Consider the following 24,404-nt stretch of genomic DNA (forward strand, 5'->3'; position numbering starts at 1 on the left):
GACACCTTTCCAGATTGAAAACCCAAAGAAATCTAGCAGCGCACAGTCATCCTCACCACGGAGAAGGCTCTTTCCAGCAGCGCGTACTCCTGGGTCTTAGGACTGAGATCTGTACCTACTCCTTCTCTCCCCTCCTCTCCCTCAGCAGCACACGCTCCAGATACTTCAAACTGTGCATAAGGCAACTCTTTGGACTGCCATCCATGTAAGACACTATGGAATAAAAGCGATAAAAATCAGTTTTTTTCAGTTTGTTCTGTGTATAGGCAAAAAAGAGTAGGGAGCAGGTGTCCCTGTACCAGCAGTGCTGAGAAGGCTCTCTGGTCTTGGGTCAGGAGAAGCTAAACTGGCTTGGGCTGTGGGTGCCACTGCTGATGACAGTCACGCCACATTCACTGCCAACTTCTACCAGAACACTCACTTCCTGGTTTCTGTGTGAGTCCCAGAACAGTTTCCCTCCTCCCACCCAGCGGTAAACTCACATAAGATGGCATTCATTTACAAAAGGTAGGCTATGTTTATTTAGAGTCACAAGCAGTTGACTGACTCAGTGTGACTCAAACCACAAAGAAATCATTTCTCCTTCACTCCATTCTGAGTCGCAGGGTGGGATGGGGCCCAGGCTTGCAGGAGTGCTGCCTGGGGCCCATTCACAGGTTTACAAGTTTCTCATTGAGGGCAATTTGTGACTGTGTGAGATTGGCCAGGTAGGTCACCATCAGCAGGTCCTGGAAGAAAAGGGATCCACAGTGAGTGAGGGGCCGGGTAGAAAGGGAGCAGAAAGGCTAGCCTCTGATGGACCCTGGGTGTGAGGACAGTCCTGGGTAAATGACAGCTAGGAGACGCTGAGCAAGAGTGGAAGGTGGAAGACAGGAGGGAAATGCTTGAGAACGCTTTCTCATCTCTCCTGATACACCTGAACTGATGGAAACAAGGAAGCAGGAGGGGAATCTCCATGCACGTGGACTCCCTTCCTTCCTCCCAGCCTGGACTGCAGGGGGGCCACGGGCAGAGCCCTGCCTCCTCTGTCCCCGCCAGGCCCCCTCCCCCAAAGCCCCTCACACACGAGCACATGCTGAAGCGGGGGAAGGCACAGCTCTGAGAAGCCCCGGGCTGGCACTCACGTTGATGTTGCTGTTGAGCATGGTCTCGAAGTCCTCGGGAACTATTTTGGGGACTTGGTTAACCAGACTCATCAAGAAGCGGCCCACGGTATTGTCAGCAGACACCTTTCCAGACTGAGCAGCAAATGCAACGAGGCACAGTTAATTCTCACCCCTGAGACTACTGCTCGACCTGTGCCCCCGTCATGATCTCAGGGTGAAGGTCCCTGCATGCTTCCCCCTCCTTCCCCTGCTCACCAGCACGTCCTCCGCATACTGCAGCACCGTGCTGAGGGCGTCCTGGATGCGGGCCGATGCCCCGCCCACCTGCTGCAAGTCACTGGAGAGGCCGATCACCCGGTTGGGGCTAAAACAGGTCTTCATGATCAGGTCAACTGTGGGAGTGGGTTGGGGGAAGAAGAGAGAGATTTCAGTCATCCTATCAGGAAGGAGATCTCTAACCACCTCTCTTTGGATGCAGTCAACTTTCCAAAACTCCCCTGCTCTGCCCTTATTAGCTTTTCTTCCACCTGAGAGGGCTCAACTCCTGCACTCAGCACGGTAACCATCAGTCTTGGCCTCATATGAATGGCCACGTAGCCTCTGGTGCTGCTAATTTCCCACCTCTAACAACTTCTCAAATAATTCCTTGAGTCCCACTTATATAGGAGAATGACTTACTTCTAGTAACAGTCCGTAGATCACACTGATCACAAATCTTAGATCAACAGTTCCTCTTAACCCACCCAAAGCCCCCCATCCTTGTTACAGGACAGAACCCCCCATCCCTGAAAAATGCCAAAGACTAAAAAGAGGGTATGGGAAGGTCACTCACCTCCGATGCGTTCAGTGTCATAATACGCATATTTCACTGTCAGCGGTGTGAACATCACCCCCATGGTCCTCCCAGGAACACCCATTAAAGTGCTGGGGAGAGAGAAGGCAAGGTTAACAGATGGCCTTGCGAGAGGGTTTCCATGTCTAGTCCAGGCTGGGAAAGCAATCATACCAAGGGTACGGCATCTGAGTTTCTGAGATAAGAAGGCCGGACCGCTTGAACCTCAGAGATAATGGGGAAAAGTCACTTCCTCCCCTTAGCTCATTCCACACACCAAACCCTCGGCCTGAGAGAGCGGACTCAGCTTCTGGGCTGGGCCTGGACCCATCAGAGGATGACTTCACACACTGCGCAGTCTCAGTGGTGAGGACAGGACACTGCATTTCCTTGTGGGACTGGCTGCCTAGACATCCTCCCCCATGGAGAGAAGTGACAGGACACGTCTTTTCTGGGACTGAGCCCCTCATCAGCACTGAAAAAAGAAAATCGACGCTGGCCCACAAAGGTAAGACTGGGTGCTACAAATAATCTGACTAAAGGTGATCGCCTTTACTATGTCAACTATACACTTTTATTGGATCTTAAAGAGCCAGAAATACCTGGAAAGGCTAAGAAATCAAGCAGTGGCTAGAACTTAGTGGTACTCCAACTGGCCCATAAGGACTTGACACCCACCACCTTTGTCTTACCCGATAATGGTTAACTGGTCACGTCAGTGTCAGACACAGAAACAGCACAGAGCTAAACAGAGTAAGAGACACGCTAACAAAGGGTTTCATTCTAACCGGAAAACAGAATTGTTCCAATTCCCGCAGCTGCCCCTCTGGCACCCCACCAGAGCCTTTCCCAACACCCCCATCAAGCAGCTCTCCACTGACTGCGAGCTCAACGTGCCAACAGTGTAACGTTACTGGCGTCCAAGCTGTGCTCTATCCCGGGTTAACAGACGTGTTCAAAATAAGGACAGTCATCCTTTAAACTGCATGGCCCTGCGTCCTGTGCGCAGTTCTAGGGATGACGACAAACTGAAGGGCAACTCAGAAAAGCAGTGAACGTGGAGAAGAACCACGGCCAGAGCACCACGAGGGGATCAACTGCAGGACTATGGAAGAGTTAGCTTCCAGAAAAGACGACGTGAAAAACAAGCTTGTCCAAATACCTAAAGGGCTGCCATTTGAAACTGGTTATGAGCGACGAGCAGAAATCTGGGCTAGCCTCGGCTCAGTGAGTGGAAACGTCAGGGATAGGTTTTGTTTTAGAGTAAAACCTCTCCAGTGAGAACTGAGTGAGGAAGGGCAGCGAGTCACACACTGAAGGACGCCGCCTGCGTAGGGTGGAGGTGGGGCTGGAGTCCCCGGTCACCTGACATAGGCCTTGATGCTCATGCGGCCATTCTGGAGGCTCGTGTCCACAGTGAGGTGGATGGGGCTGGGGGCTTCCCGGCTGTAGTACTCGTGGATCAGCACAGAGTGCTCTGTGATGTCATGGCCCGTGGCGTACCTGGAAAACAGGGACATAGCTGTGGACTCACGTCTACATGTGACATCAATACCAAACACGAATGTCTTATAGTAACTTACGGTGAAAAACCACATGAAAATGAGTATACGTATGTTCCTATATGACTGAAGTATTGTACTGCACACCAGAAATTGATACAACATTGTAAACTGACTATACTTCAATAAAAATATATTAAAAAAGAACCAAACACGATGGTGGTGTGGGTGTCTCTAGGTACCTGACACCCTTACAGTAGTGATACCCTCTAGGGCAACACATGCCAAAAAATTAAGCACACTGAAAATTGTATCAAGTCAAATACAGGCTGACCTAGAGCTCCTGAAAAATTCTAAGTCACCAGGAAGGCATAAAAAGACCTGCTCAGTAAAAGCTGCAGTTCAGAGTAAGTAGTATTCTGGGCCTCACAGGATCAGAACCGCCAGCAAAACACACTGAGTTCACAGCTCCTTGAGGTGACAGACTTCAATACTCTGTCTCCAAAAGAGGGAGTATGACACCTAGTCTGGTGGCAGAAGACGCTGGCAAACACTGGGACCTTCCATCCTCCCCCACCCTCAACCCGCTCCCCCCGAAACTTACCAGCCCAGGATGAGCTCATTTGGAGAGACTTTCTTGTGCAGTTCATACATGTTCTTAGCAAATTCCATGTCAACAGCCACCTAAGGAGGCAGGCAAGAGAGTACGCTAAGAAGACAGAAGTCCATAGCAAAATCGGTAAAAAGGCCAGGAGGCCGCCCCCAGCAGACAGAAGAGGCCCGGGAACTATGCACAAATGGGCGAAGCTCTCTGAACCGGAGGAGCTCTAAGATGAGCAGGTCACACTGCGGTGCGGGAAGGAGGGTCGTCTGGAGCATCCCACTCACCTCATCTTCTGACTCATTGTGCGGCACTGAAAAGCAATTGGTGACTTCCACTGAGTGCTTGTCGACGGTTCCTGTGAGACAGAATTGTCCACGTGTTATAAAACCCCAGGATACCCAACTGCCCTCAACCACTTTCCAAATGCTTTCAAGAGGTTTCCTCAAAGTCAAAGAAAACAACAAAAAACTGGACTCATAAGCTCCAAGTTCAGTCACGCGCATCAATGGAACTAGGGTTCTCCAGAGAAAGGAAACTCTGGCGTGATCTCCAACTCTTTTCTTTAACCCTCAACAAATAGGGTCGAGCCTTCCTTCACCAGGTCTCCCTTTGCTGGTCTGTCACTTCCTGCTACCAGTTACTCTAGATCTTCATTCCAAGATCTTCATTATTTCAACCTCTGCACTTTCTCCTTATAATTTAATCTGCAGAGCTACCTGGAAGTTTCTAACCATGTCTACATAGACCACCCTTTCGGTAGCCTATTCTCAGAGCACAATTTCAGGGAGCTTCACCTGTACCTCCCATCCTACATCTGGCCCCACAGTCATAACCTCAATCCCATCATCATCCAGGAACCTTCTCCCTGTGAACATCAATGTCAGCCTCTCACCACAAACTTTTATTCTTCTAGTGCTGAAGATACTTTTACTCCTGCTACATTTGTTTCTTGACCTCACTGAGACTGAGAGTCCCTCGACCGCTCCGTTTTTATCTAATCTACTGGCACCTCGCAACCAGGCTTCAAGTGCTTTCTTTTCCATGACAAACCACAATGTCACTTATACCCATCAGTGTCTGTTTAATTCCACTTCACCATGGTCTCTGCCCCCTTAGCTGAAACTATGTCTCCAAACCCAATGGATACATGCTCTTTATCTTATCTGACCTCTTGTCAACAGACTTGACCACTCCGAGCTTCTGAAACAGTTAAGTCTTCTGTATTTGCATGCCACTAGGACACTCTCCTATTAGAGCATTTATCACATTATATTCTAACTATTTGCATATAAGAGTACATCTTCCTCTTAAATTTAAGGTTAGAGTAGAGCTCATTTCATCAAACTTCGAATTCTAAGTACCTAACAGTTTCTTGGTACAAAGGGACCAGTGACTTCATTTAACCAAATGGAATATGTTTCATGAATTAACTTCTGAGAAAATTTCTAAGTTTCTTGCAAGCAGAATCCATGTTTCATTCTTCAGTAAGCACTGCCTCTATAACTGCACCACGACCCCACTCTGAGAGAGGATTTGAAGATCGAGACCACAGCTGGTCTAACTAGGGTCTCTGTACTATTTGGGGGCACTCAGCTCAAACCTAGGATGGAGAAATGTTTCTTTAGTTAAACAGCCCTAGTGAGTTTGGAAAATCTGACGGTGAAGCTGAAAAGGTGAGCTAGTATTTGAGTGCCAAGTCACCGATGCAAAAAACATTTATTACAGAAGCTCCAAGAAGGGTACAGTCACAGAATCCTGTCATACTTTGGGAGGTTAAGAATGGGGGTGAGGGTGGGGGCATGGATGAACACCTGACACTGAACACTCTTCCTGGGAACCTGGAAGATGAGCGGAACTTAAAGAAACAAATGAGGGAGAGCAGGGGAGGGACCTGGGGCAAAGAGAATACAAAGACCTGGCTTGAGAAAACTGTGGTAATGTTTGAAAGACAATGGAGCAGCTTAAGTTTCTATAAAATGCTACATCTTCAAAGATAAAGAGGAAGAGAATGTGTGTGTGTGTCGGGAGCGTGCTTGATGTGACAGAAGATGGCAATCAACAGCTATTAAGTACATGGTTTGTGCCAGCAATTAGATGCTTTCTCAAATAATTTAGTTCTCAAAAGACTAAGTGGAAAGTAGCCCCCGAAGGAACTAGACTTTAGGTGAATTGTCTTAAGGCACATGGCCAATAGCTGCTGGAGTCTGTCTACACCTCTCGTCCTCTTTGCAATACACCAGGTGTCTTCCAGGGTGAAAGCACTGTTACACGCCCAAGAGTAAGAGAAATGATACTAAAGCGAAGCGAGTAAAGTGGATTCACAAAGGTGTCCAAAATCTGTGATTAAGATGGAGTCAAAATGAATTTGATGGGGCCAGCAGTCCCCAGAGAAAGAGATATATTGTCAGAAACCCCTCTTTAGGGCTTCTCAGTTTTACTTTACCATGAAATATCCACTCCCCAAATTTGGAACATGGGCAGGGAAAGGGTTATTTCTCCATTTGAACCTTAATACAAATAATAGATAATACAATCGTTTGTGTCCAAATGGACAAAGACTGCACAGGGGGAACAGGGTCTATAGCTCATTGGGGGCCAGTATTAAGTAGACTGAGGAACAGAGGATCCCGCTTAGATGTTCAGAAAAGCAGAATATTATTGAAACCCCAAGTGGGTTCCTGCCAAACCGGTTTACTTGTTGAGAGGGATATATTTTTACAGATGTCCCCACACCCTCTTGCCAAGTTGTTAGAAGAAACTCGTTGTAAACACCTGGAAAATAAAGATATTTAGCAGTAGATGAGGTGGGAAAACGTGGTCACTGGGTCTGGGGAGTGAAAGGTTTCTGACGTCCTAGTCAGCATTTGAACTCATTTTTCGTAGACCGGAACTAATCATACTTGACATGAAATGCTCCTTGGAAGATCAGCAATAAAACGTAAACCACTCGGCACACGGTATTTATTCAACAAGGCACTACGATGCGGGTGAAAAGTGAGGGGAACAACATAAAGGGGAGGTGGGAGGGAGAGAACGTCAATCCTCTCTGACCACTCACCCAGCAGGGTCCCGATAACTCGGGCGGCGCCCTCGTTGCGTCGCTCGTAGCTATCCACGATGGAGGCCAAAATGACCGGGTGCAGCCGGACCACGCGGCCGCCGGGGAAGGGGCCTGGGAGGGCAGGACTAGGCAGCGACTGCGCCGGCGTCTGCGCTGGGGCTGGCGCTGAGGCTGGGGTCTGGCCCGGAGCCGCGGTCCCAGCCGCTGCTGCCGCCGGGTCAGAGGCTGAGGCTGGAGCCGGCGACGGGGCTGGAACGGGCGCTGCAGCCGGCGCCGGCGCTGGAGCTGGAGCTGGAGCTGAGGCTGGGGCTTGGGCCGGGGCCGGAGTCGGGACCGGGGTTGTGGCCGCAGCCGGGGCTGGGGCTGGACTGGCGGGAGGAGCGCTCGCCGATACGGCTGGTGCAGCCATCTTGTCGAGAGAGAGCGAGCGAAGAGCGGAAGGGAGTGAGATGAAAAATATTAGGAGCACGATAGGCTGAATATGCACCACGTGGACTAGGTCTTTGTGCCTATTGGCTCCTTATGGTGCTTCTCACGGCTACAATTTCCTACTCTGAGCTTGTGCTCTTTGATTTTAGTCCGATGCGCACTCAGTGAGAAGCGGGCTAAATAGTTCTGAGAAAACTTGGGACCTCTCTGGGATGAGAGAAACAACTGCCACCAGATGGAGCGAGAGAGCAGTACAAGGGTGTCAATTTGCACTTCAAAGGGATAAACGATGTCACAGTGCCTTTTAAAGGGTTTTATTCTTATTACAGAACAGAAAAAGACTCACAGATACAGAAAACAATCTAATGGTTACCAAAGGAGAAGTGGGGGGAGGGATAAATTAGGAGTTTGGGATTAACAGATACACACTACTATATATAAAATAAACAACAAGGACCTACTGTACAGCACAGGGAATTATAGTCAATATCTTGTAGTAACCTATAATGGAAAATAATCTGAAAAGGAAAAATATATTATATGTAACTGAATCACTGCTGTACACCTGAAGCTAACATGATATTGTAAACCAACTATACTTCAATTAAAAAATAAATAAAGAGCTTTGTTCTTGACAGTGTCATAAGGTGTCAGTGGGGTGAGTTATTAATTCAACAATCTGAACATGTGCCAGATGGTCTTTTAGGCGCTTGGCAAAAATCAGTGGACAAAACAAAGATCACTGTCCTTGAAAAATTCACATTCTACTGGGGAGAGGCAAGTAAGTACATTATAGAATATATTAGAAGGTGGTAAGTGCTCTGAAAAAGGAAAAAGCAGCTGAGGGGGAAATCAGAAATTGTGAGGAGCTAGGATAGGTTGCAATGAGAATGTGAGATTTGAGTGGATTTGAAGGAGGCGAAGGATGTGACAAATTGGGAGGGGTGTGGGAGGGGAAGACCCTCCAGGTAGAAGGAACAGCTAATGTAAAGGCCTTAAGGCAGGAGCAGGCCTGCTGTGTTTGAGGCTATTTGGTGGCTGGAGTGTTAAGACCGAGATGGGAAGAAGCAGGAGGTGGACCTTTACACAGGGGTTGGGGAGCAGATCATTAAGGACTTCCCAGGCCCTAGTAAGGACTTCGAGTTCTAGTGTGAGTGAGATGGGGTTTTGAGCAGGGGAGGGTCATGCTTTGTCTTAGTTTTAAAAGGATCACTCTGGCTGCTTTGAGAAGAATAGAATGGGGGGTGTGTGATTACTGGGGAGAGGCAGGTGAGGGAGAAAGAGCAGGGAGACATGTGAGATGACCAGGTAATCTAAGTGAGAGATGAGGGTGGCTGGGACCTGGCCAAGAGCAGAGGAAGTGATGAGATGTAGGCAGATTACAGATATATTTTGAGGGTAGAAACAAGAAGACTCTCTGAAAAATTGTATACGAAATGTGAGAGGAGTCAAGGCTGACTCTGACACTTTGTGCTGTGCAATTAGTAGAAAGAAGCTGTCATCAGTTGAGACAATGAAAGTTAGAAGTGGAGCAGTTTTTGAGGAAAAGATCCCAAGTTCATTTTTGGATGTGTCACCCTTGAGATGCCTGTTAGACATGCAAGCAGAAGTGTAGAGTGGTCCGGTGGAGACACGAGTCTGTACTTTGGGAGAGGATTAAATGACCTGATGCTCTGTAAAGCTCTCAGCATTTGCCTGATGTGAGCAGTTGTTATTATTAAGAGGTTGCTATTATCATTACTGTGAGTTGGAAGGAGCTCTGGTCTCCCTGTGTAACTGTGGGTAATCTATAGGGTTTTTTTTTTTTTTCTGAGCCTCAGTTTCCTTCTCAGTATGGTGGGGATAATATCTGCCTGTCAGAAAACCTGTCAACTCTCTTAACTGGGTCAAGTCCCAGCACCCACCTGACAAGACAGATGGGTGAGGCTGGACTTCTTAGCCCTGACTCTTCTGCCCAAGAACTGCTTTCTCCTTGGATCTACCTTTTCTAATTAGAATTCACATGATCGTCCCCTGTCAGTACTCTGGGTGGACATATATTCTTTCTTTTCATTCCCCCAAACATAGGTGAACAGCCTATCTGAGGAGAATTGGAAAGTGACTTTTCACTGTTTACAGTCACCAAGACATGGAAGCAACCTAAATGTTCATCAACAGATGACTGGATAAGGAAATTGTGATATATGTATATATAAAGGGAAAGGCAGGTTGGGATAAATTAGTCATTTGGGATTAGCAGATACACACTACAGAATAGATAAACAACAAGATCCTACTGTACAGCACAGGGAACTACATTCAGTATCTTGTAATAACCTATAATGAAAAAGAATACGAAAAAGAATACACATATGTATAACCGAATCACTATGCTGTACATCAGAAATTAATTCAACATTGTAAATCAGATATACTTTAATTTTTTAAAAAAGTGAAAAGGAAAAGCATAGGGATGGAATGTCTTCCTTTGTGTCTGGCACCCAAGCTGGCAGAAGCAAGGAGCACGCCCAGCTCTGTCGGCCGTGGAGTAGCAGAACCATCCACAGTGACTCTGGTCACCTCCACCTACATGACAGCTAGGGCGTTGCCCTTTAGTCTTTCCTTTTGGTTTCTCTCAAGGATATTTATAAATAAAAAGACAAATGGAATTCAAAAAGGAAAGTGACTCTTGAATTTGATGACTTGGATCTTTATCAACCCTGCTAGGGCAGTGCCAGTGGAACTGAGGGTGGGGTGGGCACAGAAACCAGAATTCAGCGGTGAGGGATGCTCAGTTTGAATTGGTGGTGCTGTGTGTTGGCCACTTCTCAAGGAAACTGCCTGGGAAGGAAAGAAGACATGTAAGGTAGTAGCTGGGGGTCAGCAGGATTGAGAGGGGGACAATTTAGGCTGGAAGAGTTTTAAGTATATTTCACACCAAGGATTAGGATCTAGTGGAGAGAGAAAGATTGAATGTACAAGTGTGAGTAAGGGGAACTGTCTCATGAAACAAGGAAGGAAGGAGGATCTGAATGGAGAAGGCTTGACGAGAAGGATGTTCTTGCACAGGATGAGGGACATGATGGAGAGGCTGCCCTGGGCTGTGGCCTCCCTTATGGGTTCCTTGGGGGTGGGTCTGCTTTAGCCAGAGTGGTCCCCTGAGATCATCCCATGGTACGAAGGCCAGAGGAGAGAAGCGCCCCTGATGAAGATGTGTTGCTGCCTCCAAATGACCATGCAGACCCTTGAGACCTCTTCTCCACGTGTTGATTTGAGTTGACTGTGGACACTTTGGACACTTCACCATCAAGAACGTTGCCTTTATATCAATGACCTCAAGACCTTTCTGTCTGGAAGGAAAGGAGAAAGGGATGGATGAAGGAGCAGAGACATTTTAAATTGGGGACAGAGGGGACACTGCAGGAGCTCTGGTCAAATGTTTTTCTCAGAAAAGTGGAGGCAAGACGATCTGCTGAGAATGGCAAGGCAAGGGTCAGGTTCAGCCTTAGGGGAGTGGACAGTGTTTGGAAGAGGGGCTGAGAGTGATCCATCAAAGTCATTGACCAATTATGGGAGGACCCAGCTGAGTGCACAGATCTCAAGGGTCTGGTCAGCTTTTGTTAATTTTCCTCCAGCCACATGGCTTAGGGGCAGGAGGAGAGGGCTCATTGGTTTGGTCTTCCCAGGGATCTGACTGGCCAGGACAAGGGACAAGGGAGTCTGGATGGTGGCTTTTCAATGGCTCACTGAGGGATCTAGGCAGGCTGAACTGTAAACAGAAACGCTGGGTCCAGGTTCATCAGGAAAGGGCTGAAGACATGAGGAGAGAGAAAATGGGCTTTCCCCTTAAATATGGGAAATGTGTTGTGTACATGGTATATGGTGTATCAGTCAAGGTTCTCCAGAGGAACCAGTAGGAAATATATATATTTATTATAAGGAATTGGCTCAGGGGATTACGGGGACTGAGATGTCCCAAGATCTTCAGGCGACAAGCTGGAGACCAGGAGAGCTGATGTGTGCTTCTAGTTTGAAAACTGGCATGCTCAAGACCCAAGAAGAGCTGATGTTTCAGTTTGCGTTTGAAGGCTGGAACAGACACAGCCAGAAAAATATTTGACCAAGTATCTGGGGACCCTGTGTCCCAGTGAAATTGGCACATAAAATTCACCATCACACCTGGGTTCCTGGCTGTCCTGAGGGATGTTTGACAGTCCTGCCCGACAAGACCAGGGTCACAGCTGCAGGCTCATGTTAAGGGGGGGTGGGGCCTGTAGCTTCACGCACCCATCCCACCACCCCCAGAGACGGCTGGAGAGAAGGGAGCCCTAGCTTCAGCTCCAATGGCGGGAGGACCACCAGAGGGCGCTCCAGGCTTTCTCAACTCTGCAGCAAGTGCTACTTGGGACTTAGGCTGCCCTCCACTGGCGAAGCTGCACAGGAACCACAACTTAGTGGCCAACTACCCTGTCCTACAGACAGGGCCTGGCACAGGAGGGCTGGTGGGTGGCCTCCCACACTCTGTCTCTGCCCACCGCCAGCAGTTTTCAGGAAGCTGTGTTCCACCAGTCCCGGGACACTCCTCTACTACACGGGAATCAGCATCTTTAAGGCCTTCTGCCTGGAGGAGGCACTTTCACTGGCTGTGACAGACCAGCTTCCTGCACAGGTGAATGTTGTCCAGGGAACCCGGCTCCACCAACTGGTTGGCCACGCTGGCCAAAGCCAGCCTGACCAGGTGGCCCATCACATACAGCACTTGCCTGTCTCCAGGGCTGTCCAGGACCAGTCTCATGCCTGTCTGCTTGGCTTGGCACCCCCTTCTCTCCATTCTCTGGTTTTCTGATATCCACATCTTAGTTTCTACACCTGCCTCTGCCCTTCCCCCGCCTCCCCCTGGTTTTGGGTCAGTGCAGCTTCTTTCACTGGCTCGATAACCTCAGCCCATCCCTGACTCCTGCCTCTCCAGGCTCCTTGAATTCTAGGACTAGTGAGCCTGGCCAACCTCCTTGACTTCATGCCAAGGTAAAGGCAAGAAACCATATAGAGTTGCTAGTGTTTGCTGCCCCTCCTGCCTAAGCTATCATTAGGGGTTGGGTCTGTTCTGGCCCAAGAACCATGACCACCTGGCGGGTGCTTATAGCTTTAGGAAAGGAGACTTTAGAGTAGCCCCAGGCCTCTCTTTGCATGCTATGGGAGCCATGCGGTCCACTTTGCCTGGGCCAGTATTTGCAGCCCACAGCTGACCTTGGAGAGGTGTGTCCAGTGAGGCAGCCAAGGAGAATCACCTCCACGGGGCTAGAACCTGGTGTGCTGCTCTCAGAATATGGGATAGTACCTTTCAGGTCTTTGTGGACCACGGTCGTTAGTGGAGGCTCTTTTGACATGACGCCCCCAAGACAGAGGGAACCTAGTGCTCTTTTTCTTCATCTTTTTTGTGTCACAAGTGCTCAGAATTGTAGTAATCATACTCCTTGGTTCATGACGCACTGACATCTGTGGTCCATTCATCAACCTCTTTTTTAAATTCACTCATTTTTTAAATAATATAACGGACAGGACTTAACAGAACTAGAACATTCATTCACTTTTTAAAATGGTGAACAGAATCCATGGCCCAAACCAAGAACTAGAATATTATCAACAGATAATATTATGAATTATTATGATGAATATTAAAACATGAATTAATTATAATATAATGATATGGTATAATAGAATTTGTTATTAGGAAAATCAGCATTCTATCAGCAGATAATATTATTGTTGTTATGAAATTAGAATATCATCCATCAGCTAGTAGGTGTTTAACAACAAGCTCCCTGAAAAAAAAAAGTGGCCCTTGTTTTGGTGTCTGCCAATTTCCATGGTGTAAATACTCCCACCAGGGCTGACTGCAGGCTACTAGCTGTTTAACAACTGGCTGTCAAAATTCCTGAAATTTTAACAATTGGCTTTTGTGAGCCAGTAAAAGTTGGCTCTAGTACCATAGTTTTTTTTTTTTTATATCTACCCATGTCTCCCTTCTCTCACTGCCCACCCTTAGAAATGACTACTCACTTGAATTCTGTGTCTATCATCATTTGCTGTAAAATTATGGTTTTATTTCAACTCTTCTTCACACAGGAAGTTTGGTGGCTCCACATCGATAATTACCTGTGTGACGTGCTGAGCACACAGACTGTGCATATGCACAGGATCTGTGTGAGGAACTGTATGTGTGCACATGCATTTAATTAAAGAGCAGTTTGTACTGGATTACTGCAGAGGCTGGAGGAACCTCCTGAGCTAGGTTTTACTGCCCCTTAAAGAGCCTGAACTTCTCAACGGACCAGCTCCTGAGTGTCATAGCGAATGTGGGAGCAGTGAAACAGGTGCCTAGTCATCTTGCTGGGTTTTCATGGGGCCAGGGAGGCTTGTTTCACAAAACATGGATCTAATATCCAATTGAAGATTAGACATGTATGCTTAGGATTCACATTCAAATCAAACTGCTTTAAGCAAAAGTTAAATGACCCACTATACACACACACACACACACACACACACACACACAGCTTTATATATATAAAGCTGATTCTAGTTAGTTCTTTCTGGCTCTTTCTAACAATGTTATCAGGGCTTTTACTCTCTCTCCTCTGTGTTGCTCTTTTTATAGTTGTTTTCTGCTCTTATTTCAGAGAGTGACCCTTATGTGTCAGAGAAGATGGCCATAAGCAGCGTCAACCTAAACCACCCTTACTGCCAATAATCCCAAAGGAAGAGAATAGTTTTTATTAACAGCTCCTGCAGGGAAGTTGGGGGAGGATTCTGACCTGACCCTGAGCATGTGCCAAGCCGTGAACAATCTCTGTGGTCTGGAAGATGGACTTCTCTGACCGGCGAGGGTGAGTCTCCTGGCCTAGACCACATCCCAGTGGCTGAGTAAGAAAGGACCAGCACCTCCTGAAACACAGGGAATGGAAGAGTGGAGCCCCAAAGGACAGGATTCTGGGCAGACAAAGTAATACATCAATCAGTTACATACATAGACACATGCATGTGTGATGGATGGGGGTACACCCTGAGGGGCTGGTAAGAGGAGAAGCGCTGAGATCCTGTGTGTAGGAGTCTGGAAGAACAGGCCCATCCAGGCTACGGGTCCTGGTGGTCAAGGGAGCAGTGATTCCAGGTGCAGAGATACCAGGCTCATCTGATTATATGTGCCCCCCTCTGAGGGGTGGGAGGTGCAAACTATGGGAAAGAGAAGGCTGTGGTCAAAAGGAAAGAGCTCTGTCCCGGGCAACAGCTGTGGAAACCCTTTCTGAAAGAGTGGGCTTTGAGAGTGGCAAGCTGAAGAGGGTATCAGACGAAATACAAGATGGCAGGTAAATTTGAATTTCAGGGAGACAATGAATAATGTCTTTGCATGGGACATACTTATATTAAAAGATTATTTGCTGTTTATCTGAAACTCAGACTTAACCTGGGTGCTCTATATTTTAATTTGCTCAATCTGGCAGCCCTGCATGGAGGAGGGTGGCGGTGGAACAGGCCACGGCCGTGAGCCGCCTGCAGTAAGATATCAGCTCTATCTCCAATTATTCCAGAACCAACACCCCCAACCTCTCCCTACCTCCCCTGGGATTCCTAAAAGGAAAGAGGACCCTTGTACAACTCACAAACTGGTGAGGCTCCTGTAGCAGGTTAAAATGTGAACACAGCTGAGTATTCTTGGGAATATTTGCAAAAGGGTTGCCAGGAAAAGACTGTATTTTTGTTAGTAGATCCGTGGCAACTTTGAGATGGGGATGGTACACTACGCTTGACCATTGCCTCCACTGTTCGGCAAAGTCAGGGCATGGTTTACCAGGTAGAGAGTGATGGCCAGAGAATACATTCAGTCGGACGTGTGTGAGGTGGCTGCATACTTACAGAGAAAGGTCACGCAACTCTGCCTGTTTCCTGCTTGTAGTATGTCTTTTTCACATCAGCACGTGGACAGACATGGATAAAACTGGAATTAAGTTCACTAGTACAGTGGGAGGAAACTGGTTATAAATTTTTATCCCACCCCAGGTGCACACAGGCACTGCCCCCCTAGGCCTTCTCTCCTTAAATACAGGCTGGCATAACCCCTTTATCCTTTTCTATTGTTTATCCCAGTGACCAAAGATTTTTGTTCCCCCTCTGAAATGGGGTTGGCAGAGTTGCTGTCATTCCCAAGGAGCCATTCTGTGGTCATTTTTGAAGCTCTGGGCCTCATTTCTAGGACTACTGCTGACTCCCTTGCCTTAAGGTTTGGACTATTCCTCTACTCCTCTTTGGAAATGAACCTCCTATATATTTTTTTGCATAAGGCAACTGGAAGTTTTCCTCATGCTGAAATTTCTTCTTCTTTTTTTTTTTTTTAATTGGAGAACACCATCCATCGGCCTCCTTCTCCTGCCAACAATGCATTTATTTCTGTTGGGGAACCTCTTCATTAAACCTTTTCAGGTATACACAGCTGGAATTGATGCTGTCCCCGGTTACGGACTAGGGACCATGAGAAGTGCACATTAGGCAGCATTTCCCATCCTGGTCACAGTCAGTGTCTGGTTCATGGTTTTTACATGTGATCCCACTACAGTGAATAATATGAGAGGGGTCCCTGGATGGGTTTTTGTGAATGAAAACCTTTGTTCCCCTGGACAACTGGTATGTTTCCCACGAGATACAGATTAGAGAGGATGTATCCCGAAGTGTTGTTGGCAGCCTTATTGCCTCTAGGAGGGGAGAGCTTCCTTGAGAATGGAACCTACTCTAAGGAAGCAGAGATGAGAAATATAGAAAGGGAACCCAGGTCCTGGTTATAGCATCTGAGTTCTGGATAAAGCCAAGCCTGCAGATTCATTTATCCCTACATTCTGCTGGGACTAAGCAAATGGTTTTCTTGACTGTTTAAGTCAGTATAGACTGAACACTGAGTCCCCTGGTTCTTACACATACCCTATGAGATTAATAATGTAATCTTCATTTTAGCAAAAAAGTAATAGTGCCAGAGAAGTTACACATTTGCTTAGTCATATAGCTAGTTCGATGTTTTGACTTCAAGTCAAAAAGCCCTAACTATAAAATCACCTGAATGACTTTTCCCCCCAGATTTTCAGTGTTAGACCATTTTCACCTAGAAAATATGAAACATTTTGGTAGTGACACCCAGGCTTTCCACAAAGTACCTTCAACCTACTTGTCTTAACGTGTTTCCAATCACTACAGAAACTGGCCACCCTGTGCAATCAGACCCTCTGTCTAGATCACCCTGCTTTGCTCACGTCCCCGTGCCTTCCTCTGTTCTTCATTCTGCCTATTTACAACATTCACTCAGCCTCTGCTTTAATTTCCTAGTGGGGGTTGTCAGGGTGGAATTGAGTCTCTTGAGTGAAGAAGTGTTTATTTCCTGTAGAAACTGAGAATGTTGCTTCAAGTTTGTGCAATTAACCTTTCTTACGTCCGCTTGGGAAAGTCTACATAAGTTGGGATTAGACTTCAAGAGAAAGATCTTTGTAAGGCAAACCATTTAATGCCATCTAATGTTATGAAATCAGAGCTTTGAACCACAGAGTTACATTTATGCGAGGGTTTTTTTAACTAAAGCAGTGAAACATCTGTTTAAACGGGCTGAAAATCAGAGGCAATACTAGGTAAGGAACCGAAGATTCTGCTTATGTACCTGTCAGTGGGTTTGTCACTTACCGTTCTTCTCACTGACAATTAGAGATGCCTGTCAGTGCTCAGGTAAGAATGCCAACTACTCTGTCTTTTTCAGACTCACATAAAAGTTTGGGCGATAATTAGAGCTATACGTAGTTTGCTTGCACTAATCATCAATTCATAGAGGTTTGTCACTGAGGTGGGAGGTGGTCATTAATAAGGCCAGTCGTGGAGAAAGATGAAACCCAGAGGAGGGAGTGATTTGTCCAAGATCAGACAGGAAGTTAACACTAGAGCCAGAAGAACATGTCCCTGAATTAGTCAGGCCAGCATTCATGTTCATGTTAAAGGGAAAAGATGGAGCATTCAGGTTCAGTTTTTTCTTTTTTTTAAATCTTTCAGATTTGTTTTGTTAACTTTATCAGCCCCTGAAGTTTATCTATTTTTAATAGGCTACTCTATAAATTTTCTTATTTTTAAAACTAATTTGGTTTTATACTTTTGTCTATGAGAAATGATACTTAGAAGTTTTTTTTTCCTGTAGAATTCACTTTACTAATTTGGGGAGATTTTTTGACATCCAAAATAGTAAAGTTAATACAAACATTTGATTCTAATATGCCACTATGGCCAAACTCAGTAAATCAACTTGCCTTTTATTCTCTGCTATTGTCCTAATGATCTGAGCCCAAGACAACATTGCATGTCTTCAGCTTGTTTGCCCTTCTGTCCTCCTGGCTTCCTCATGTCCTGCAGTGAAAGTCGGCTAGTTTTCAAAGCAGCCTCCAAAGGCCAATTCTAGTACTAAGATGTCATCGAATACCTTTGATTTCAGCCAGCCAGCCTTCCTCCCTCCACTTAATGGCCCTTCTACCATGACATCCTGTGATGATGGTTTTTCACTCTTTCTCTCCATTCATAAGTAATATTGCCCTCTTTAAATTTCTGGAGCAGTTGTTCTCACTCTGCTTTCCCTTAAATGCCAGGCTGAGAAGTAAGCATTTTGTTTTACTGATAAAAGGAGACCCTGAAGTTTCAGGGAGGGAGGATGATATTATTTTGGCAGAGTTATGAGAAATAGATTGGAGGAGAATTTACAAAACTTGTAGAAGCCAGTTAGGAGACCATTTAATGATCAAGGAGGTGGAGGGGGATGGAAAGAATCAGTGAACTGGAGCAGTGTCAGTGGGAATGAACTTGCTGAGCCCAGAGGGGCTCCATAGTTTAAAGGTCCATTGGCCCAACAGTGAATAGGATGCTGGGGGCAGGGGAGAGTTGACCTGGGTGACTGGAGGGGAGATCAGGGGAGAAGTGAGGTGCTCTGCCCACAGAGCGGCTCAGGAAGAGCAGCTGGATCGGGAGGAAGATGGTCAGCTTTGCTTGGGACTGGCTGGACCAAAGGACTCAGGCAGCACGCATTCCTCCTATGTGCACATTGACCACTCTTCCAGCCACCCTTCAGCCTGGCTGTCACCTCAGTGGAGAGAAAGCCTGGCAGTCTGCAGTTTTCCATGAACAAATCTGAGAAACACTCATATCAGAGCCAGAAGAGATGTCTTGGGCCATTTTCCTGCCCCCAACCATATAGAGGAACCTGAGTGCAGGGAGGAGCAGAGACTTACCTTGGAGGCAGTGGCAGAGTCAGGACTAAAGCCCAACCCCCCAGTCTAGTGATATTTCCAATCCCACAAGGGGCCTCAAACTTCTACAGAAGCCATGGATTAATTCTGAGGCTCTCTATTTTTTTGTATTTGATTTATTTTTCCTTCAGACACTATGTTCCTTAAGGGCACAGCCTCGGTTTTCCCAATTTTAATATTTATTCCTCCATCTACTCAATAAATATCGGTTTAGCATCTATTACATCATTTAGTATCTATTCCAGGCACTGAGAATACAGTGAACAACAGAATAAAGTTCCTGTTCTCCTGGAGCTTACATTCCAGAAGGGAGAGTTGGATAAAAAGCATAAAACGAAAATAAACACGTGTTATTTCAGTTGGTGATACATGTTACAGAAAAAATAAACTAGGGAGATGGGATTCAGAGAATTCTGCGGTAGGGAGTGGGGGAGACGGAGAGGGAGAGAGACTGTTTAAACCACAGGATCAGAATGATTTTAAAAAGCCATATTTTCTATAGCCCTGAAAACTTTATGGGCATGAGGATGGGCCATGGAGAACTGACTAAAATTTCTCATTTAAGCAAATTTCAGTATAAGTCAGATATACTCTGACCAGAAATAAATACGTTTGAAACAATTTACTTACGTTCATCTGAGAAAAATGCATTTAAATTCAACCCCTTTTCAGTGTTTCTGTATTTCTTTGGGTGTATTATTCATATATTTCATTTTAAACAAAGTAATGTAAATGCATTTTGAATTTTGGCATTTATAGTAAATATTCACCAAATATTTGTTTTAATTTTGAATTATTAGTTACACTTTTTTCTGGATATCTTTTGCTATTTGTTTATTTGAAAATTTATATATAGATATACAGTTGAAAAGAACAGAGATGCATACATCAATGTAATAGGCAATGGATTCTAAATAATATAATGTCTGTGTATGTTTTAAGAAAAGGATTAATTTTCCACCTAGCAAAAAAGTTGCCAGAGAACATCTGCTGTCATTTTGTACTTTTGAAACAAGATTTCTGAGCCCAAATTCTTCACTTCTTCATCTGTACTTGAAAGATTCATTAATTCTTATTACTGGCCATTCTCAAAACTGCCAACTTGAAGACTTGTCTAAATGAATTCATCATTATATCTTCTGTCAGGAATACTAGATTCAAACTCTCAGCTATTGAATTGTGGCTTCATAATTTACACATAATGTCTGTGAAAACAGTACGTGCTCCACCACTGAAATGAAAAGGCAAAACCAAAGCTCTGAGGTTGAGTTCATCCTCCTGGGCTTTTCTGACTTTCCTGAACTCCAGGGGCAGCTCTTTGGGGTGTTCCTGGTTGTTTACTTGGTGACCCTGATGGGAAATGCCATCATTATAGTCGTCATCTCCCTGGAACAGAGCTTTCATGTTCCCATGTATCTGTTTCTCCTGAACTTGTCTGTGGTTGATGTCAGTTTCAGCGCAGTCATTATGCCTGAAATGCTGGTGGTCCTCGCCACTGTAAAAACACCAATTTCATTTGTGAGCTGTTTTGCACAGATGTATTTTATTCTTTTTTTTGGTGGAACTGAATGTTTTTTCCTGGGGGCAATGGCTTATGACCGATTTGCTGCAATCTGCTATCCTCTGAGCTACCCAGTGATTATGAACAAAAAGGTTTTCATGAAATTAGTGATATTCTCATGGGTCTCAGGGATCATGGTGGCTTCTGTGCAGACCTCGTGGGTTTTTAGTTTTCCCTTTTGTGGCCCCAATGAAATTAATCATCTCTTCTGTGAGACTCCCCCAGTGCTAGAGCTTGCGTGTGGAGACACCTTTATGTTTGAAATCTACGCATTCACTGGCACCATCTTGATCATTATGGTTCCTTTCCTGTTGATACTCTTGTCTTACACTCGAATCCTCTTTGCCATCCTGAAGATGCCATCAACCACCGGGAGGCAAAAAGCCTTTTCCACCTGTGCCTCCCATCTCACCTCTGTCACCCTCTTCTACGGCACGGCCAGTATGACTTACTTACAACCCAAATCTGGCTACTCCCCAGAAACCAAGAAGCTGATGTCTTTGGCTTACACGTTGCTCACACCTCTGCTGAATCCGCTCATCTACAGTTTGCGAAACAGTGAGATGAAAAGACCTTTGGTGAAATTATGGCAAAGAAAAGTGGATTTACATACACTCTGACTGTGCTGAGAAGCCATGTGATATCTGGTCACTGCTCAATGGAACTCTATTTGAATTTTACAAATGGCCAAATAATCTGCATTTCTTGGTATGAACATGTTTAATTTGTTGAGTTTTCCAAATTCAACAATATATTAGGGATCCCTTTCTTTTGATAATGTATTGTTGTCATTCATTTTTCATAGATAATATGTTTTCATGACATATAATACAACAGTTTATCTGTTTCTCTACTATAATTATCCAAGTCATTACTGAATTATTGTCATTAAGATTAAGCTTCAATAAACATCTAGTTCCATATGTTCATATGTACTGACATTTTATCTCTGTGTGATAGATTCCTCAAAGTGGGTCTGATAGGATGAAGAGTATGTATGCTTATAGATTTTAATAGCTGTTGCAGAATTACTTTTCAAAATCATTGTAACTTTTCAAGGGGGGAGGGCATAGCTCAGTGGTAGAGTGCGTGCTTAGCATGCACAAGGTCTTGGGTTCAATCCCCAGTGCCTCCATAAATAAACAAACAAATAAATAAATACCTAATTATCTCCCCCCACCAATTTTTTAAAAAATAAATAAAATTTAAAAAACATTATAACTTTTCAGACTGATCAGAAGGCTCACTCTGCTGCTGTAACAGGGTAGAGCTTCAAGGGACCAACTATAGATGAGATTTTAATTTCTGGAGTGAGAATGTGTTCCATAAATGTGTAAACAAAGTATAGCTATTTTTGAGAGACCAAACTATTCCACTTCATGGATGCACACAGATTATAATTCAAAACAGGATTTCTCCTGATATTTTCCCGTATATTTATCCAGCGTTGGTGACCAGAGAACTCCATGGGGACTTCCTTAAGTCTCACTTGCTAGTTGTAGTATCTTTTTCACTTACAGACCACTGTCTTTAGAGACTTTTGTTAAATTTCCCCTGATGGTCCCAAATTGCCCTCAGACACTTTCGGTATAAATAAAAGATGATTCATTTTTTTATTGTGGGAAACTAAGTGATGAACGATTTGTGCATCTTTCCTATGGTTCTTGAGTCACATCATTAACTGTGTGATCTTCCCCGGAATAATTTCTCATCTTGCAATATTTGGAACAGTGAATGCTTGCTTCCTCTTTCAATGTTGCCCTTTGCAAATAGAGAGGGTCCTCTTTATTGAATCTACACCGCGTGAGCTCCGACTGTCCGTAGTTTCTGCTCCAGGGACGGTACTAAAGGGACATAACACTATCTCCATTGTCATTCAGCTGTGAGAAAAACACATTTTGATTACTGCTGCCTCTGCCAGGAGAGTAGAGACGCACAACTGGTCAGTTTCACAAAAATAAACCTCACCATCAAATGGTCGTAACCAGTCTGAGTAGCAGCCGAATGCTGTATAATCTTTTCAGTAGGATATTAAACAGGCATTTGGAGTGCTTTTTATCAGATTCTGTCTCTGGTGTCCTGAAATTTCCTTCTCATAGCCCTTAGAGGGGCCAATTAAATAAAGCCATTCATGGGGGAAAAAAACCTCTGAAAGCCTAATCTCAAACCAAAATGTATAGCTTCATTTGTCCACATATTTGTTGATTCAAAGAGTTTTTGCTAAGATGACCGCCGACGGGGCGGTGAAGGAGGAGCCGAAGAGGAGATCGGCGAGGTTGTCAGCTAAAAGTGAAAACGAAGCCAAAAAAGGTGACAGGAAAGGATAAATCTTCAGACAAAAAAGTGTAAACAAAAGGGAAAAAGGGAAAACAGGCTGAAGTGGCTAAACAAGGTTTACCTGCGGAAAACGGAGAAACTAAAAATGAGGAGAGCCCAGCCTCTGATGAAACAGGAGAGAAAGAATTCAAGTCTGATTAATAGCACACACCTGGTCTTGTCAGTGCCCTGTCTCCCTTCTTGCACAATCCAGAGGAGTATATTTATCAACTATTTCGTAAATGCAAGTTTTATGGTAGCTCTAGAAACATTTTTAAGAAGGAGGGAATCCCACCTCATCCCATTTTTTAAGTGTAAATGCTTTTTTTTAAGACGTGAAATCATTTGCCTGTTGTTTATTTTTTGATACAACCAGAAAATAGCGGGATATTGAATATGGGAGACTTTGATTGTCTTCAGTGTCAGCTTAACATGCCATAATGGGGGAGGGTAGTTTTTATATCCTATAATACAGAGCATAATTAAATTGCAATTTGGAGTCAGTTGTGCATTTAATGTCTTGAACACTTTACTTCTCTTCCCATGTTGTTTTTGGTAGAGTTGTTTCCTAAAGCAAACCACTTCTTGATCTTGGCTCTCCTCGTCAGAATTTTGTGCACTCTGTAACATCTTTGGTCGTGGTAGTCCAGTTTTCCTAGTAACTTTGTTAATGTGCAGTGAAGGATTGAAAGTTTGAGTACATAGTGTATATGATATTGAATTGTGAATTGGTGGGACTTATGATGTAACAGCATATCAACATTGGATGATATTGGTACTTGATACCCTGTTAAGGAAAATTTGCTTCCACATTTTAAGCTGGTAAGTCACTGGAATAACTGTTTGGTAAAGAGTCACAACTACATGATTTTTTTAGATTTTTGGTACATATGTTAAGAATTGTGTACAAATTGAAATGTCTGTGTACTGATCCTCAGAACAACCAATAAAATCTCAATTGTGAAAGAAAAAAAAAGGCAAATGCTTCAAAGAAGTTAATCTTCACAGCATAGAATCTGGGTTTTTTTTTTTTTTTTTTCACATTTTATCCTAAAGTTAGGCCATCTTCATCTTCCTTACTTCTAAAGAGTCTCACCTTCCCCTTCCCCAGCTGTGGAAAGCAGAAGAGAATGTGGGAGAATGAAGGAAAGCTCCTATGTTGGGGTAGCATCTTGTGGGAGTGAGTCCAATGGGCCCCTCGGATGACCACGGAGTTGGTCACGAGGTGTCCCGTGGGATTCTGGCCTATGACCCACACACTTCAGAGGAAACTTTAGAGGAGCTGCTGCTGAAACTTTCTCACTGTGGACTTTATACCAGTTTGAAATATGCAGTTTGAACCTGTATTAAAAGTTGGCTTTATTCTTTTGATTCTGCATTTAAAGTTGCCTGGCTGGTTTTAGGTACATTTTGTAGCTCCCACCTCTCCCGTTTCCATTATAGGGGTCTTCAACTAAACTTACTGTGGTAATTATTTTGCAACATATACATATATCAAATCATTAAGTTGTAAACTTTAACCTAATAAAATATTCTATATCGATTATTTCTTGATAAAATTTGAAGAAATAAAAAATACAGAATAAATATATATTACTCATTACTGCCAATTTAATATTCATAAAGCATAGAAAGCATGGCTTAATGGAAGCTATAGGAAAATGCAACAAGGATTAAGAAAAACTAGTTTCCTATACTG

The 24,404-nt window shown here is 44.7% G+C and overlaps 2 protein-coding genes and 1 pseudogene across 2 annotated transcripts; 2 read left to right on the plus strand and 1 right to left on the minus strand.

Annotated features, from left to right (window-relative positions):
* Window positions 1–493: 493 nt before the first annotated feature.
* Window positions 494–7,537, minus strand: EIF3F (eukaryotic translation initiation factor 3 subunit F). The gene is made up of 8 exons (XM_074372452.1): window positions 7,103–7,537; window positions 4,329–4,399; window positions 4,045–4,124; window positions 3,304–3,441; window positions 1,939–2,030; window positions 1,362–1,498; window positions 1,125–1,238; window positions 494–728 (listed from the first exon to the last, which is right to left on the minus strand). Exons 1-8 carry the CDS (start codon window positions 7,512–7,514, stop codon window positions 651–653), a joined length of 1,122 nt encoding a protein of 373 aa, XP_074228553.1. The 5' UTR covers window positions 7,515–7,537; the 3' UTR covers window positions 494–650.
* Window positions 7,538–18,900: 11,363 nt separating this feature from the next.
* On the plus strand, window positions 18,901–22,088 carry OR10A3 (olfactory receptor family 10 subfamily A member 3). The gene has a single exon (XM_074372453.1). It carries the CDS (start codon window positions 20,065–20,067, stop codon window positions 21,007–21,009), a length of 945 nt encoding a protein of 314 aa, XP_074228554.1. The 5' UTR covers window positions 18,901–20,064; the 3' UTR covers window positions 21,010–22,088.
* A 205-nt stretch (window positions 22,089–22,293) lies between these two features.
* On the plus strand, window positions 22,294–24,404 carry LOC141578864 (non-histone chromosomal protein HMG-14 pseudogene; annotated as a pseudogene).

Source organism: Camelus bactrianus, chromosome 10, assembly GCF_048773025.1.
Source record: "Camelus bactrianus isolate YW-2024 breed Bactrian camel chromosome 10, ASM4877302v1, whole genome shotgun sequence".
In the NCBI taxonomy this organism is placed as follows: domain Eukaryota; kingdom Metazoa; phylum Chordata; class Mammalia; order Artiodactyla; family Camelidae; genus Camelus; species Camelus bactrianus.